The following is an 18,286-nucleotide window of genomic DNA, read 5'->3' as shown; positions in this document are numbered from 1 at the left end:
TGGGAGTCGGGAGATATTCATATTTGATCTAAATTGTCCAAGTGGTCTCGAAATAGAATTTTATCTGATAAAGCGTGTCTTATTTAATCCCAATTGTTATTGAAATGGTTTCCATTTGGAAGATATATTCCTATTTGATATGAAATGGACAATGGTTTTCCCATTTGATCCCAATTGGTGTCGAAATGGTTCCCAAATGGAAAAGCAAATCTGTTTTGAAATGGTGTTCCCATTCTATTTCAACTGGTGTCGAAATGAAAAATGCATTTGAAAAGCATTCAAGGGTCGTTTTAGGCAAGAAAAAACATACTTATATGGCAATAACTTTTATTTCATGAGATGAATAAAAGCAAAGCCCGAACCGTAGTCGGAGCTGGAGTCAATTTTCGAGTCAGAGTCGGAGTTAGAGTCATAAATCCACCACTTTGCAGCCCTGTTTCCAGATGTGTGACAAGTATGCTTCAAAAGTGTTTCTACCTTGATGGTCTCTAATGGTTTCAAGTGTGTTTTGAGTATGGACTGGGTATCTATTAGTTCCCAATTGGTACCCTAATGGTTTCTAATGGTTTTTAAACATTTGCTTAAATAACAGACATAGAGGTAATGGGAAGACCTTTGACTGGTTATACTTGATAAGCATCACTACAAGGCCTTGGTTTTTCATTAAATAAAAATGATTCGCAAAATCCACGTCGTTTCCGCTCATTTAAACAGCACTACTTTTTCTCTGTGTGCCTACGCTGGCGGCGCCCGACCGTTGGCGACTTGGCGCCCGGCCGGCCGCGCCGGCGCCACAGTTCAAACCGGGCGTCGACGTCGGCCGGCCGGCCGGCGCGCCACCGTTTCGCGTTCGCTGGGCCTGGGACTGCCCGCGGTCGACCGGGACCCAGTCCTGCTGTAAAAGAGGAAGCTGAGCAGAATCACGCGGCTGGTGAGTGACTTTTCTTGTGCCTCTGTATGCGATATTCGTTTTACGACTGCAAATACTGAAAATATTTATTTGAATAAATTTGGTTGCATTTGGCATCCTTGTAAGTACCTACTGAGTTTAACAGAGGTAAGAGGCTTAAAATTAGCGATCACAATTTATTTTGCCAGCAGAAAATTGTCAGTGCCATATTTGTTGTGGTCAGGCTGCCTAAATGACAATGCAAGTTGCATGAGCTTAAAGTTATTATATTGTGATATTTGACAAATGACCCTGTGTGGTAATTAATTTGATCCCATCGCCCAATTAACCCGTGCTGTCCTGTACTGTTGCAGGCACGAACTTGCACCAGAGAGACGCCGTCTACCGGTTCTACACGGGTCCAGATGGGCTGCATGCCTGCATTATAGCTACGTTCTGACTTCTGAAAATTCTGATCGCCACGGAAGATTAAGAAATCTGTCAGAACAACAGACAGTATCACCGATCGGAATGATATTGTATCACGTCGTTCATTGTGCCTATGTGGAATAGCGTACGTATGGCCCAGTGTATAACTACATTGTAATTCTGTTCTTGATTCTGATAGCAGTCGCCTCATCGATGTGGTGTTGACCAAACAACAATGTCCATGTGTAGTTAATGTCTAATGTTGGTAGGTACGTACTGATGAAAATGTATAAGCTTGCAGAGTAAAACAATAAAAATAATTCATGGTGGTTTTTTATTTTGTGGATGAAATACATGGACTTCGAAAGGATCTTCAAATGGTAATCCAGCTGCCCAGTTAAAAAAACAGAAATTTCCAAATGGTTCCAAATGGGAAAAACCATTTGACTTATTGAACACTTTTCCAAATGGTTCCAAAGAGGTTCCATTTGAAATGTGTCCAATTGGCCACCAATTGGTACCAATTGGAACCATTTCATGACCATTTGAAATGTGTCCAATTGGTACCAATTGGTGACCAATTGGATACATTTCAAATGGTCATGAAATGGTTCCAATTGGTACCAATTGGTGGCCAATTGGACACATTTCAAATGGAACCTCTTTGGAACCATTTGGAAAAGTGTTCAATAAGTCAAATGGTTTTTCCCATTTGGAACCATTTGGTAATTTCTAATGGTATTTTTTACTGGGCTATGGAGCCTGCAACCGGATGGCACCGTCTCAAGCTCGCGCGCCGCCCACGCCCGTCCTCACGCCAGAATACCCCTTTCAGTGTGTCTGTGCAGATCTCTTCCACTACATGGGCTCAAACTACCTCGTCGTGGACATATATTCGAACTGGCCCATCGTGGCGAGGGGATCAGATGGCAGTGCCGGCCTCGTAACGTGACTTCGACGGGTGCTCGTCACTTACGGTGTCCCCACTCCCCTAGGAGCTCGCAAGTGACGGTGGACCCGAGTTCACAGCCGCCGCCACCAGGGACTTCCTGAGCGACTGGGTTTGTGAGGCATCGTATGTCCTCTGTCGCCTTCCCACACTCCAACTGCAGGGCGGAAGTCGGAGTCAAAACGGTCAAGCGAATGATCGTCGGCAACAACGGGGCCAACGGCAGCATCGATACCGATGAGTTCGCCGCAGCCATGCTCCAGTATCGAAACACGCCCGACCCAGAGACAAGAATGTCACCGGCTTCCGTCCTCTTCGGCAGGCAGCTCAGAGACATCATCCCGATCCTGCCTAACAAGTACAGGTCTCGCGGGTTTTAGCGGTAGGTTTTGCACCTAGAAAATTTAGTGTATTTCAGGCTATAGATTCGTCGTCTTAAGCTTTCAAGTGTTGAAGATGCGTTCGACTTGTTGGGTAACAAGCCGGCCAGGATCGCGTAAAATGGCTTCCTCGTAGATCGATTAGTTTCTGAGATATAACCGGAAATGTAAAGTGCAAAACCTACCGCTTAATCTCGCGAGACCTGTACCTCCCACACCCAACCTGTCAAGTGTCAAGAAACCCTCTCTGCCAGGAAAGAAGCTCACAGGAACTGCCACATGAAAGCCGCAGAACGATGAAGTGAGCACACTCGCCGCCTCCCACCCCTGGCAGTCGGCAACCACGTCCGCATCCAGAACCAGACAGGACCTCATACCAGCCGTGGGACAAGACCGGTCAGGTCGTCGAAGTGCGCCAGCAAATGCCAGCATGACCAGTATGTCGTCCGAGTGGGTGGGTCGGGACGTGTGACGTGGGACGTGAGAAATAGCCAATTCCTGTGGCGCTTCATCCCAGCCCTGGACGAGCGCCCCAAGCCCAGACTTCTGGCCGACGACATACTAGGTCGCCCACCACCGTCAACCATACCACTACCGACAGTGGTTGTGGAACACTCCAAGAAGTCCATTGAAGATGGTGATAAGGCACCTGATGTGTTACCAGCTTCTGATGTGCCATCCAACGGGGATCCACAGATGACATCAGGCAACCAACCGCCCACAGCCTGGTCACGAGCAGCGACTCCTGACGAACCTACGGCAATGCCTTCACCGGCGTCTCCGACGTCATCAGCTCCTCCCAACACGAGCACAGGACGGGTAACGCCCATGCTGAGGCGGTCAGAACGTGGTAAGAAATGTCCGGCATGGCTGGACCAGTACGAGTGTCAACCACGAGTCGCTGGGGGGGGGGGGCATAAAGTTGACCCCCCTTTACGTTTTGTGAAATATCTCCGAAGCCTGATGAGCTACGAACGTGAAACTTGGCATGGCTTCAAATGAATACCTATTACCCAACCTAGGCAATGTTTGAGGACAGTTTGGTGGTTTTAGCGCTTAAGATGACGTCACAGTGGCGTCATAAAGTTTTGTCGTTTTCCGATATGGATCGTTTCTGATGTCGCTGAGCATGAAACTCAACTGTAGTCTGTAAATGAACTAAACAGCACCTGCTGTCATCCTAGAACATCTAAGTACACTTCCAACTAGTTTCTGACCAATAATCGGTCCTTTATAATCGGTCTCAGACTCTCATATATCGGATATATCGCGAGGAAAGCGAGAGTCGCAAATCTATAATTTGACTTCTAACGTCACTGTGACAGTCATTTCAAATGGGATCGACACCAAATTCGGACACAACCTCGGCTAGATATTCAGGAATATGTGTGCAAAGTTTCGCTTCTCTATCTCTTCGCGTTGCGACGATATCGTCGCAGAAGAACAGGAGGGCAACATGCCCCCCGCGGCCGGCGTGGAGGCCCAGCGGCCGCCGGGTTAAACACCATTCTGGCCCCACGTCTGTATTGTTAGCCAAGAGATCTGCACTCATTTTTATGGGCCAGCACAACAAAGACACTTTTTTGTTCAGCCTTTGCTCCCCAAAGCACTCTAGGGGAGGTAGAGAGTGCTGTGCTGTGTGCGCTTGATGATGTGAGAGTAATGACGTGTTATCCTATCTCATTCATCATCATGTGTTCCTAACATTCCTCTCTGTTTGTGTTTCAGTTATGCGTGCCTTGACATTGTCTAACACTCATGAGTCATGACGTGTCTTTAATTATGAATACAAGCAGAGTGACAAATGGTTTTCATCGGGGGTGAGGAGCCAGAGCTGGAGCCGGCACATTTTGACTGCAGCTGGAGCTGGAGCCGAGGAACAATATAGCCCGGAGCCAGAGCCGTCAAAGAAGGGGGTGACTCGGGCCTTTTTTAAAGAGGAAAACATTTCATTGACCTTCTTTGGTTTGACAGTACAAGGCAGTAAAACATGTGGTACGTCATGGGCCATCACATGAATGAAAAAAGCTGAATACATTATACATATCCCCAGTGTCACACAGAAGTAGACCGCAATCAACCTCCTGTCGACTGTTATGCAAATACAGAAACAACGTGTACCTATCCAATCGCTTTAATTCTTCCACCCATATTTAATTTATCGCAAAGGGGATGTACTGAGTTGGAGTCGGAGCCAGAGCCAGAGCCGGAGCATAGCATTTTACTCGGAGCCAGAGCCGGAGCCGGAGACGCCATGACATTTCACCCGGAGCCTCTCTCACCTGTTTTTTTTTAGCCGATTTTTTTTCTCCGGAGCCGGAACTGTCTGAAATTTCCACGGCTCCACATCCCTAGTTTTCATACCTATTTCATATCTACGACATTCCTACTCAACCCAGTAAAAAATACCATTAGAAATTACCAAATGGTTCCAAATGGGAAAAACCATTTGACTTATTGAACACTTTTCCAAATGGTTCCAAAGAGGTTCCATTTGAAATGTGTCCAATTGGCCACCAATTGGTACCAATTGGAACCATTTCATGACCATTTGAAATGTATCCAATTGGTCACCAATTGGTACCAATTGGACACATTTCAAATGGTCATGAAATGGTTCCAATTGGTACCAATTGGTGGCCAATTGGACACATTTCAAATGGAACCTCTTTGGAACCATTTGGAAAAGTGTTCAATAAGTCAAATGGTTTTTCCCATTTGGAACCATTTGGAAATTTCTAATGGTATTTTTTACTGGGCAGCTGGATTACCATTTGAAGATCCTTTTGAAGTCCATGCATTTCATCCACAAAATAAAAAACTGCACCGTGAATTATTTTTATTGTTTTACTCTGCAAGCTTATACATTTTCATCAGTACGTACCTACCAACATTAGACATTAACTACACATGGACATTGTTGTTTGGTCAACACCACATCGATGAGGCGACTGCTATCAAAATCAAGAACAGAATTACAATGTAGTTATACACTGGGCCATACGTACGCTATTCCACATAGGCACAATGAACGACGTGATACAATATCATTCCGATCGGTGATACTGTCTGTTGTTCTGACAGATTTCTTAATCTTCCGTGGCGATCAGAATTTTCAGAAGTCAGAACGTAGCTATAATGCAGGCATGCAGCCCATCTGGACCCGTGTAGAACCGGTAGACGGCGTCTGTCTGGTGCAAGTTCGTGCCTGCAACAGTACAGGACAGCACGGGTTAATTGGGCGATTGGATCAAATTAATTACCACACAGGGTCATTTGTCAAATATCACAATATAATAACTTTAACCCGGCAGGCGGTGGGCCTACCAGCCACCTTCCGCGCGGTGGGGGGGGGGGGGGGGCACTTTTTTGCCCCCCCCCCCGTATCTCCGAAACTACTGGACGGATCCGGAAAATTCAAACGGCGTTCGATAGCCCTGTCAAATTTGTCGAGGGAAACCAAATTTCATTGACCTCGGGGTCACCGATGACGTCACAGGTCAGGTCAAAGATAAAATGTTTCACCGTTCACGGGGCTTCTAGGGAAAGCGCTATAACACCGAGTAAAACGCATTTTGTCGAAAATCAGCGATAAGGCGTCAGTTGTCTAGTACATATGTTGCTATTAGAGGTCACTGGTCATACCAGGTCAGGTTACAGGTCAGGTCACCAAAGGTCACCAAGGGTCACCACATGAGCCCAACTTTACTAAGGTTATGCGATGCATGTTTTATGGCCAGTTTTTCATTTCCAACTCAATGGTGTTGGTTATAAGACCATCAGGTACGGTTTAGGTCACTTTCTGGTGAAGGTCAGGTCAAGGTCAGGTCAAAAAAGGTCAAATTTCAAAGTTGAAGTTTTTGCATAAAATGGGTATCGATTCGATGCAGCTCGTCATGGGGAGTCTAATAGTGGTCTTTGTTTTGCGCTACGAGGTCTAGAATTGCTAAAAATTGAGTTTGAAAATTAGACGTCATCAATTTTGAACGGTTTTTTTCGCCATAACTTGGCCAAAAAAAGAGGTATCGATCTCAAATTTGGTATGTAGATAGAAAGCGGTAGGGGCTATCACATATATTCCGGTTTTTTCGAAATTCAAAAAACTTTTTGGATTTTTCGGCTATTATATTCAAAAAATCTATGTTTTGATTTTTGTGGGTCAAAATCCAAAAACTTCGAAAAATCGAAATATCAGTTTTGTAGCCCTTTTAATTCCACACCTTTTATGTCTGAAACATATTTCTGTATCTCTAAAGCTGTAGGCCTGACAGCTCTTCCCGCGAAACCTTTTTTTGGGTCGAAAATGGCAAAAATGACGTCACTCTGACGTCATTAGCGGCCAACCTATCATAGCCTTTGGAAAAAATTTTGGTCACCATGTGCGCTAGCTGCTCCCGGGAGGGTACTGAAAGTTTGGTGACGATCGGCGCAGCGGTTCTCGAGATATATCGAAAAAACTAAAGGGGGGGGGGGGCAAAAAAATGCCCCCCCCCCCCACCGCCTGGAAGGTTAAGCTCATGCAACTTGCATTGTCATTTAGGCAGCCTGAACACAACAAATATGGCACTGACAATTTTCTGCTGGCAAAATAAATTGTGATCGCTAATTTTAAGCCTCTTTCTCACCTCTGTTAAACTCAGTAAGGTACTTACAAGGATGCCAAATGCAACCAAATTTATTCAAATAACTATTTTCAGTATTTGCAGTCGTAAAACGAATATCGCATACAGAGGCACAAGAAAAGTCACTCACCAGCCGCGTGATTCTGCTCAGCTTCCTCTTTTACAGCAGGACTGGGTCCTGGTCGACCGCGGGCAGTCCCAGGCCCAGCGAACGCGAAACGGAGGCGCGCCGGCCGGCCGGCCGACGTCGACGCCCGGTTTGAACTGTGGCGCCGGCGCGGCCGGCCGGGCGCCAAGCCGCCAACGGTCGGGCGCCAACGGTCGGGCGCCGCCAGCGTAGGCACACAGAGAAAAAGTAGTGCTGTTTAAATGAGCGGAAACGACGTGAATTTTGCGAATCATTTTTATTTAATGAAAAACCAAGGTCTTGTAGTGATGCTTATCAAGTATAACCAGTCAAAGGTCTTCCCATTACCTCTAAGTCTATTATTTAAGCAAATGTTTAAAAACCATTAGAAACCATTAGGGTACCAATTGGGAACTAATAGATACCCAGTCCATACTCAAAACACACTTGAAACCATTAGAGACCATCAAGGTAGAAACACTTTTGAAGCATACTTGTCACACATCTGGAAACAGGGCTGCAAAGTGGTGGATTGATGACTCTAACTTCGACTCTGACTCAAAAATTGACTCCAGCTCCGACTACGGTTCGGACTTTGCTTTTATTCATCTCATGAAATAAAATTTATTGCCATATAAGTATGTTTTTTCTTGCCTAAAACGACCCTTGAATGCTTTTCAAATGCATTTTTCATTTCGACACCAGTTGAAATAGAATGGGAACACCATTTCAAAACAGATTTGCTTTTCCATTTGGGAACCATTTCGACACCAATTGGGATCAAATGGGAAAACCATTGTCCATTTCATATCAAATAGGAATATATCTTCCAAATGGAAACCATTTCAATAACAATTGGGATTAAATAAGACACGCTTTATCAGATAAAATTCTATTTCGAGACCACTTGGACAATTTAGATCAAATATGAATATCTCCCGACTCCCAAATGGAAACCATTTCAAAACCAATTGGGATGAAATGGGACAAACCATTTGGGATGAAATGGTTTTCTTCCATTTGGAGACCAATTGGACACCAATTGGGATCAAAGGGCAAAACCATTTGAGATCAAATGGGAAAAACCATTTCCGATCAAATGGGAAAAACCATTAGATACCAATTGGGATCAAATGGGACACACCATTTGGGATGAAATGGTTTTATTCCATTTGGAACCAATTGGTATCAAATGGAAAGCACCATTTCAGACCAATTGGGAAGTTACCAATTGGAAACCATCTCGATACCAATTGGGGACATACCATTTGGGATCAAATGGAAAGCACCATTTCAGACCAATTGGGAAATTACCAATTGGAAACCATTTCGATACCAATTGGGATCAAATGGGACACACCATTTGGGATGAAATGGTTTTATTCCATTTGGAACCAATTGGGATGAAATGGAAAACACCAATTGAAATCAAATGGGATTTATTTTCCAATAGGGAACCATTTCAAAACCAATAGGGATCAAATGGAAAACACCATTTCGGAGCAATTGGGAAATAACCAATTGGAAACCATTTCGATACCAATTGGGGACATACCATTTGGGATGAAATGGTTTTATTCCATTTGGAGACCAATTGGACACCAAGTGGGATCAAATGGGAAAAACGATTAGAGATCAAATGGGAATTTCTTCCATATGGAAACCATTTAGATACCAATTGGGACCAAATGGGACACACCATTTGGGATGAAATGGTTTTATTCCATTTGGAACCAATTGGAATCAAATGGAAAACACCATTTGAAATCAAATGGGATTTATTTTCCATTAGGAAACCATTTCAAAACCAATTGGAACCAAATGGAAAACACCATTTCAGACCAATTGGGAAAAAACCAATTGGAAACCATTTCAAATGGTCATGAAAACCATTAGAACCTATTTCAAACCATTTGACACATTTGAAACCAATTGGTAAATCCTAATGGTTTCAAATGGTATTTTTTACTGGGAAGCTAGAGCAATAACAATAACCGAGATCCAAAGAGCTTGATCGATCAGAACGGGTCCAAAAGGCCTCTGGACTCCCAACGTCCCCCAAAGTCCTGCCAAGTGAGGTAAAAGTTGGGTAAAAGGTAACTACCTGCACCATTGAAATATCAAAACAAAATAGAAAAATAAAAACAGAATTGTGCGTCTATAGATGGCCTTGATTGTGCGTAACTACTAACTACCCCTAGAGAAAAAACCATTAGCAATGGTCTAATGGTCTAATGGTCTATATGGAAATTGAAACCCTAATGGTCTAATGGTCTAATGGTTTGTAGTGGTCTTATGGTCTGATGGACAGATGGGCTAATGGTCTAATGGTCTAATGATTTCTTATGGGCTAATGGTCTGATGGTCTAATGGTCTGATGGTCTAATGGTCTGATGGTCTAATGGTCTGATGGTCTAATGGGCTAGTGGTCTAATGGTTTCTTATGGCCTAATGGTTTCTTATGGTCTAATGGTTTCTTATGGTATGATCACCATACCACAAGAAACCATTAGACCATAAGAAACCATTAGGCCATAAGAAACCATTAGGCCATAAGAAACCATTAGACATGTTTTCTGATAGTCTATGGGTTACCAATGGTCTCAATGGTAACAATGGTTTCTGGTGGTATCTTGTTAAAACATTCATATGGTGCAAATCCGATCTATTAACATTGGCATTCCACATGGTAATACATGACATAACAGTCCCCAGCATTCATTTTTCTCTGCCATGTTCGGTCCCATGTATGTACAGGCACGGATCTTTTTCAGCCGTGTATATTTTCACATTTGGAGCCTTGTCTTTTTTCCAATGAAGGTCTAGGAATTTTGTTTCATTATGAATCAGGATTTTTTCATTGTATGCTCCGCCTGTGTCTTCTGCCCCTCGCTTCATCATCTGTGTCCGTAGTTAACCTGTAACAAAAGTGCACCTTTACATGGTTGTCTTACTTACCAATTGTTAGTTGAGCTTTACATTTTTTTTGCTTTTTTACACTTTTGATTATTTGATCATAAGTTGAAATTTTTTATTTTCTATAAAAAGGAGAACTGGTAAATGCACAGGGTGGCTCACGTTAAACACCTGATTTGAAACTTGAATAGCTTCCTTCATTCTTAATTAAATTGGAAGATATTTTCACACAATGTAGGTACATATGTTTGGGATTATATTCATCCAATTTTCAGACAAATCCACTCACTTTCAGCTCAGTTGTGCATCTCAACGTGACCCCATCGTTTTCAGTAACTTTCTTGAGGCGCTCGTGGTATGCCAGCGTATATTCCCTGCGCATCTCGACGGTGATCCCTGCAAAGGCGGCGATCCAACCCGACCTTACAAGTTACAACTCCAGAATGCTCGCCGACCACGTCACGTACACCTTCGAGTTCATAAACCCCTATATTAAAAAATAACATGGGGTGAGGTCGGACTTTACTTAACCTGCCCTGGTTATACCCTGAGCCCTGTTCAAGTGCTCTGCGGCCGCCGCGGCTCCCGCGGCCGGGAGGCGGAGCCTAATATCGGTTAGGTTGAACACCCTCGCGGCTGCGGCCGCTGCGGCCGGCGACGAGAATGGCACGGTTGTTTTGAAAGGAGATGCTGATCAAAATTTTGTGGGTAATTGCTTTATAATGGCTTTATTACTTCAATTAGTACCTTTTTGAAGCATTTATACCTTAACAACATAATAAAATCAACCGAAACAAAGAGCGAAATCCGCAATGTTTTGTCTCACGCGCGCAGTTTATGTCGAAGTTTCCCTGCGGTCGCTCCCGAGCGACCGCGGGAGCCGCAGGAAGAGCTACGCATTACCCAGAATGCTGCTCTCGCCTGATTGGCGTTACCGCGCTTGCCCAATCTGCTTTGCCGAATCTGCCCTGCCCCAGCCCATCGCGCACGGCCGACCTCACCCCGCGTGACTTTTTCAAGTAGGGGTTTGTGGAGTCGAAGGTATACGTGACGTGGTCAGCGAACATTCTGGAGTTGTAAGGTCGGGCTAGAGCCGCCTTCCCAGGGATCACCGTCGATCAGATGCACAACTGCACGGAAGCCGCGCTGGCATTCCACGAGCGCCTCGAGAAAGTTACTGAAAACGATGGGGTCACGTCAAGATGCACAACTGAGCTGAAAGTGAATGGATTTGTTTGAAAATTGGATGAACAATCCCAAACAAGCACCTACATTGCGTGAAAATAGCTTCAATTTGAAAGCCTCACGTGAATTTTCATACGGCCTGTAACATATGCACTATGTACCTATATTAGGTACATTAAACATTACTTACTTCTCAGTTCTAATGGCAATTTTTTGGGGGTGAGCCTTTGCTTCGTCTCACACCCTTGAATCCGGTTCCAAGGTGTGCAGGTGACTGACCGGTCTGCTCTTGTAACTGATTGTATATATATCAATGCTCGACCATAACTGCGGCACATCCACTCCCGGCCGTCCCGTCCCACGACTCCGACTGCCGGCCAGGCCCCGCCCACTTCCACACCTGGCGGGCGGCGGCTGCGCTACGGGTAGGAGCCGACGCGCGAGACGGATCACGGCCCGCTAACCCGTAAATAACACTATACGGGCCAAAGCCCGCTGAACCATGGCTCACACATCACACACACATCACACACTCCCCCCTGACTTTCAAGTCATACATGTCAGCAGCACTCAGAGTAGCGGAGATTCGGCCTACGGATCCGTCCAGACATTCTCGGGCGCGGCGGCTCGAACATGTCTCCCTCGCCATCGCTATGTACATTATCCCCATCGGCACCTGGCAGGTCACGCTCGTCCCTCTCACCGCGCCCATCACGCTCGTCCCCTCCTGCAGTTCGGGGCCAAATCAGCATTAACGGCTCACCATCACTCTCGTCACTCTCCGCGTCACCGGTGCCGCACTCTGAGCGTGAACGGCGGCGTAGTTCTCGGACGTGTCTCGGCACCCCATCCACTTCGACACACTGGTCGGAGATGACACGAGTCACCTCTCCTCTCCCGTACCTTGTGTCACAGCGAGCACGAGGCGGTCGGACCCACACACTGTCCCCGGGGCGATACAGCGAGCGGCCACGTCCCTCCCCGTCAGACGTTTCGCACACACGGGGCACCGGCGTCGCCTGGTCTTCGAGACCTTGTCACGGTTCGTCGGAAGGTCATCTCAGGCTCATAAGAAACGATTTATACCATTCGAAAGCTGACGATGCGCTGAATCCGAAAATGTAATTTTTATCAAAATCGATCGATGGCCTTTTTTGAAAATTGCGTTTTTGTAAAAACTTAATAATTTTTTATTCAACGGGCTGTCCCAGACATTCTTGAAAATATAAACATGTATTTTTGAGTTCCAGTGAAAGCTGAATGTCAAAAGAACAATATCTAGCGGAGCACTATTTCCAAACATTAATATGCGTCTCCCACAGCCGACAATAAGGCGCAATTACACAGCTCAGCGTCACGATGGACCAAAGTCAGCCACACAGAAGCGTGAAATGATCCTTATCGACTCGCAGACCCGGCGCTCTCGGCCCGCCTGACCGGCCACGGAAAGAACGTTCGGCTCTCGTTCTACTTAACAAATGTCATATTTGTCAGTTTAACTGTCCACATCGCTATTAAAGTTATTCAGGATACTTGTGAAGAAAATTCATTGCTCTGTCATCTTCACATCTTGCATTAATTTACATTTGTTCATGTCTACTTTGCTCAATTGAGCTTGGTATCATGCCCATATAAGGAAAATTGGCCGCGGTGAAATGTCAGAGGTTGCACCGGCCTCAGCTCCGGTGGAGTGGGGGTAGCGCCCGGTGGGGCAGGGTAACCTTTGACCGGTCGCACGGCCGAGCAGCTGTCACCAGTACAGCCTCTGACAGTGAAACCCCGCTCACTTCCCCTGCGCGGGCACTGAGCGCAGCTGGATGGAACAAAACATGTATAAGAAAAATGTAAATTAAAGCATGTTGTAAATCAAGCAGAACAATGAATTTTCTGCACAAGTATCCTGAATAACTTTAATAGCGATGTGGTCAGTTAAACTGACAAATATGACATTTGTTTAGTAGAACGAGAGCCGAACGTTCTTTCCGTGGCCGGTCAGGCGGGCCGAGAGCGCCGGGTCTGTGAGTCGATAAGGGTCATTTCACGCTTCTGTGTGGCTGGCTTTGGTCCATCGTGACATTGAGCTGTGTGATTGCGCCTTATTGTCGGCTGTGGGAGACGCATATTAATGTTAGGAAATATTGCTTCGCTAAATATTGTTCTTTTGGCGTTCAGCTTTCACTGGAACTCGAAAAAAAATGTTGATTTTGTTCAAGAATGCCCGGGACAGCCCGTTGATAAAAAAATTATAAAGTTTTTACAAAAACGCAATTTTCAAAAAAGGCCATCGATCGATTTTGATAAAAAATACATTTTTGGATTCAGCTCACCGTCAGCTTTCGAATGGTATATACCGTTTCTTTTGAGCCTGAGATGACCTTCCGACGAACCGTGTTGTACGCGCAGCTCATATCGGTACAGCATATTTGCCGGTGCAGAGTCGGCTGTCTGGTCATTCAGCGGGGTAACATTGTATCTGTATACTGCCTCAGCTACAGTACAGTTTTTACGAGCAGCGATCACGATGGCATCTCTCGATCACGCCGTTTCCTGACGCCACATGCGCACAGCGGAAGCGGAGCTGTACCGCCCAGTTTGTCACAAAGGCATGAAACCTTCGGCTGCGGAACGCGGGGTCATTGTCGGCCAGTAGCTCTCTCGGCGCCCCTCTTTCCAAAAATACTGAGGTCAGCTGCTCGACCACTGCAGAGCTCGTCTGCAGCCTCAACGGGCGCCATATGGAGAACCGGCTCGGGCCGCAGTCTATCAAGGTCAGATATGCCCTGCCCCGCACATGGGTCACATCCATCGCCACTCTGTCCCACACCCGTTCCACACTCAGGTCCCCTTTCCGCCACTTCACAGCCGCAGGATCAATAGAACGGCAGAGTTCACAGTTAGACACTACACTCCTAACCAGACTCTTTGCGACTCCCGGCAGCACTCGTCTCGCAAAATAAAATGTTCTCCGGACGCCCGGGTGCGCATTTACAAACTGTATACACGCCTTCGGAGCGCCAATCATATTGCACCAGCCGCTGGCGTGACGTCGGCCATGACGTCAGAGAAGGGGCGGAGCGAAGCTGGTTAGCCAGCTGTTTTCACAGCGCGGCGGGCGGCGGCGGCGCAGTGCGGCGAGCGCGCGATTTTGTTTGTAAACAATCGTTGCCAAGGCCGTATTGGTATAGATGGTTGCAGCGTGATTGATTTTGATTGTTTGATTGATGTGATGCGACGAGTATCATGGATGAGGATACTTACGATAGCATAATTGGTAAACACACTTGCCTGCAAAATTTGAATGTCAATCAGACCGCTGGTTCACCGAGCGCCTGTGGCCAAGTGGCTATGATCCGCGCATATCACCTAGAGGAGCCGAGTTCGATTCTCGGGGCGGCGAGTTTTGCTCATGAGCTCCGACGTCTAATTGAACGGTTTTACGTAAGCCTATAAGTAATATAAAGCAAACCCCTCTTATTGACGAACGCGGTTGGCGGCTCACACGCATGTTGCAGGTCAGAGTGGGTGGTATGAAACGACGCGTCTCGACCATCTCCGTGTTGTTTGCTAGGTGTGCACGCTGTCAGTGCACGGGTTTTGTGCATTTCGCCGAAAATCATTCTGGATTCTAATGAAATCGGACGTCTAAATAGGCCGACTCGGAGGCGCTCTGAACGGCAAACGGCTTAAAAGATCAACTTGAAACTTATACGCCCGTCTAGCGGCATCGATTTTGGCGAGGCACTTTTCGGATCTCTAACTATGCTCCAAATTGGCGAAGATCCGAAAAGTGCCTCGCCAAAATCGATGCCGCTAGACGGGCGTATAAGTTTCAAGTTGATCTTTTAAGCCGTCTGCCGTTCAGAGCGCCGCCGAGTCGGCCTATTTAGACGTCCGATTTCATTAGAATCCAGAATGATTTTCGGCGAAATGCACAAAACCCGTGCACTGACAGCGTGCACACCTAGCAAACAACACGGAGACGGTCGAGACGCGTCGTTTCATACCACCCACTCTGACCTGCAACATGCGTGTGAGCCGCCAACCGCGTTCGTCAATAAGGGGTTTGCTTTATATTACTTATAGGCTTACGTAAAACCGTTCAATTAGACGTCGGAGCTCATGAGAAAAACTCGCCGCCCCGAGAATCGTACTTGGTCCCTCTAGGTGATATGCGAGGATCATATCCACTTGGCCACAGGCGCTTGGTGGACGATCGGTCTGATTGACATTCAAACTTTGCAGGCAACTGTGTTTACCAATTATGCTATCGTAAGTATAAGTTAGTCTTTCGGATGAACTATTTTCCCAAACAAGATCAGGGGTTTTAGCTAGTTGTAAATATTTAACACAACATTACAATTTCTCATCGAGTAGGTAAGCTCCACGATCCGCGAGTCTTCCGCTCCGCCCCTGCACTTGACGTCACCTGCCAAGCGCCGCTACAGCCTTTCACTCCGCCCATTGGCATGACGTCACGGCTCGGTCTCCGAAGACGTGTATACAGTTTGTAAATTTGCCGCCCGGGTGTCCGGCCGTGTGGTGAATCTCACTGATCTTTCTCCGTGTCGAGTCGCCGTCCTCGCCTGTAGATTGACTCGCCGCGGCCGAGCCAGCGGTGGCGGCCGTCGGCGTCTCGCTGCTCGCCGCTCCGGTCTCGCCGGGCGCGGCCGGCGGCTCAGCCGACCTGTCCGCCGCCGGGCCGGCGCTGGCAGAGCCGGGAAGATTTCTGTCTGCCGCGCTGCCGGCCAGCTGTCGCCGGCCGCCGGTGGCCGGGTCCGCCGACACGGCGGCTGCGATACTGCGCGCCACGGTCACATCGGGGAGCGACCCTGCAGCGTCTCGCTCGCGCAGCCACTTCCCAGGCACCCGGGTCAGTGCGTCGGCTTTGTTGGCTGCTGAGGGCACACACCTGATGCGAATGCTCAGGCCGTACTCATCCTTCAAGGCTTTGAGAGTTGATAGCCGTCTTCTGATGAGCATTTCTGACGCCGCCTTGGACCTGAGACGCGCCCTGCCACTGAGCGCGTCTGACACCCACTGCCACACTGTGCGCGAGTCTGTGACCATGTCCATATCAGTGACTCGCCACTGAAGGGCCAAGTTGACGCCCTTTAGAACCGCGTCCAGTTCGGCGAGATTAATGTGAGCCGCGTCGTCTGCCCGGCGCAGCCAGCTGGCGTCTTCCACCGTCTCACCGTCCACCTCGACAGTCACACCGAGTGCCAGTGAGCTCGCGTCGGTGTATATTGTCATTGTGTCGCCGCTCACGTTCCAGCGCCCCCTGGCTGGGTCCGCGGCGTTCACGCTGGCCACCAGCTCCTCAACCAGCTGCGGCACGAGACCCCCTTCAATGGGGTCATCCCAGCGGCTCGCCGTTTCATTCGCCAGTCGTTTGACGAATGACGCGGCCGGGCGGAGCCAGCCACACACCGGGTAATGGCTTGTCAGCTGCCCGCAGATGGAAAACACCTTGCGCTTCGTCAGCGGCTTCGGCACGTTCTTGACATCGTTGTCTCGGCCCCACCGCAAGTCTCCATCGGGCTCTCCCCAGACTCTCAGCCCGAGGATGCGGGTGCCGTCGCTCGCTCGCTGTGGAGCTTTGCTCTCCAGCCCGTAGATTTGGAGGTGTTCGGCGACCTGGGTGGCAGGCAGTTTGTCCTCGTTTACCAGGATGTCGTCCACGTAGGTGGAGACGGCCGCCGCAACCCGCGGGTCCTGAGCCACGGTCAGGTCCAGCACCGCCTGCATCACCGACGAGGCGACGCTGATGCCGAACCCCATCCTGGTCAGCGCGTATCTCCTGCCCCTGAACCAGACAGTCTGGTATGGCCAGAGGGCCTTCTCGACGTGAACTTGAAGGAAAGCCTTTTTCAGGTCCAGGAGCGCCACGGACGCTCCCATCTGGCGCCACCGGCGTAGCCGCTCTGCACAAACATCCGCGTCACCAGTGAAGGCTGGCACGTGCTTGTTCAGAGATCGAAAGTCCATCACAGGCCTCACTTTTGTCCGCTGCATGACCGCCATCAGCGGTATCGAGCCCATGGCCGGACCCAGCTCTTCCTCGTCATATTCACTTAGCCAGCCGTCTCTGATCCAGTTCTCCAGCTCAGCTTCGTACTCGGCGCGTGCCTCCTCCGGCACCGGATACTCGTCCACCGCGCCGCCCAGCTTACCCGGCGCTCTGCCGCCAGCCCACTTCCACGACATCACCCACCGCCGCCGGGTCGGGTCGAACGTCACCACAAAGTCTTCCTTCTCGATTCTCAATCCCGTCTCCTCGCCTGTGGCAGCACACGCCACCGACCGACGTCCGAACTGCACATCACTCACGCTCGAGCCGAATAACTCGCATCCGAACTGCACGTCAGAGGGCGAGCGCACGGTCACTCCCCCCAGCGACCGGATAGCGTCCATTCCCACGATCACCGCAAACCCGAGGGGCCTTTCCCTTATAACAAGGGCGCTCACCTCCACTGCGCGGCAGCCCGGCACCGCGAGCCGAACTTCAGCGGCGCCCTCGCACTGCAGCCGCTGGCCGTTCACTGTGATCACCTCTGCCGCGCTCCTCCGCCACTGGTGGCACACCGACTCGTGCACTAGGGTCCGAGTGCACCCAGAGTCGATCAGTGCCACACGTCGACACCGCGACCCTCCGATCTCCAGCTCCCTGGTTGGAAGCGCGCCGGTGAGGTAGCTCAGTCCCGAGAGGAGGCCGGCGCAGGCGCCTCCCCTCGCTCGCCGTTTGGGCAACGGGCAGCGATGTGCCCCCACACTCCACAGCCGTAGCAT

General features: G+C 48.5%; 2 protein-coding genes and 1 long non-coding RNA gene across 4 annotated transcripts in view; 1 reads left to right on the top strand and 2 right to left on the bottom strand.

Annotated features, from left to right (window-relative positions):
- LOC122390589 (leucine-zipper-like transcriptional regulator 1) overlaps window positions 1-11,236 on the bottom strand; it is a 23,522-nt gene extending 12,286 nt beyond the window's left edge. Inside the window, exons 1-3 of one of the 2 annotated variants that reach the window (XM_043383696.1) lie at window positions 10,602-11,236; window positions 9,392-10,314; window positions 1,061-1,065 (exon numbers count right to left, since the gene is read on the bottom strand). The gene's annotated coding sequence lies outside the window, so the exon portion shown is untranslated. Of the gene's footprint in view, window positions 1-720; window positions 807-1,060; window positions 1,066-9,391; window positions 10,315-10,601 lie in introns of those variants that run through there. The other variant, XM_043383701.1, reaches the window with a different exon arrangement.
- On the top strand, window positions 394-1,647 carry LOC122390590. The gene is made up of 2 exons (XR_006258182.1): window positions 394-931; window positions 1,264-1,647. It is a non-coding gene; the product is annotated as an uncharacterized LOC122390590 (long non-coding RNA).
- LOC122390607 lies at window positions 5,770-18,286 on the bottom strand. The gene is made up of 2 exons (XM_043383750.1): window positions 16,198-18,286; window positions 5,770-5,855 (listed from the first exon to the last, which is right to left on the bottom strand). The coding sequence occupies exons 1-2, from the start codon at window positions 18,284-18,286 to the stop codon at window positions 5,770-5,772; spliced, it is 2,175 nt and encodes a 724-aa protein (XP_043239685.1).

This window comes from Amphibalanus amphitrite, unplaced genomic scaffold, assembly GCF_019059575.1.
Source record: "Amphibalanus amphitrite isolate SeventyFive unplaced genomic scaffold, NRLGWU_Aamphi_draft 000402F_arrow, whole genome shotgun sequence".
NCBI lineage: Eukaryota > Metazoa > Arthropoda > Thecostraca > Balanomorpha > Balanidae > Amphibalanus > Amphibalanus amphitrite.
This window is presented reverse-complemented; position numbering and strand designations above follow the sequence as displayed.

Coding starts and splice junctions, on each gene's coding strand:
- LOC122390607 (XM_043383750.1), bottom strand. CDS start 18,286: ATGCTACGGCTGTGGAGTGTGGGGGCACATCGCTGCCCGTTGCCCAAA. Junction 5,856..16,197: donor TCCCGGCTCTGCCAGCGCCG/GCCCGGCGGCGG, acceptor GTACTGTTGCAG/GCACGAACTTGCACCAGACA.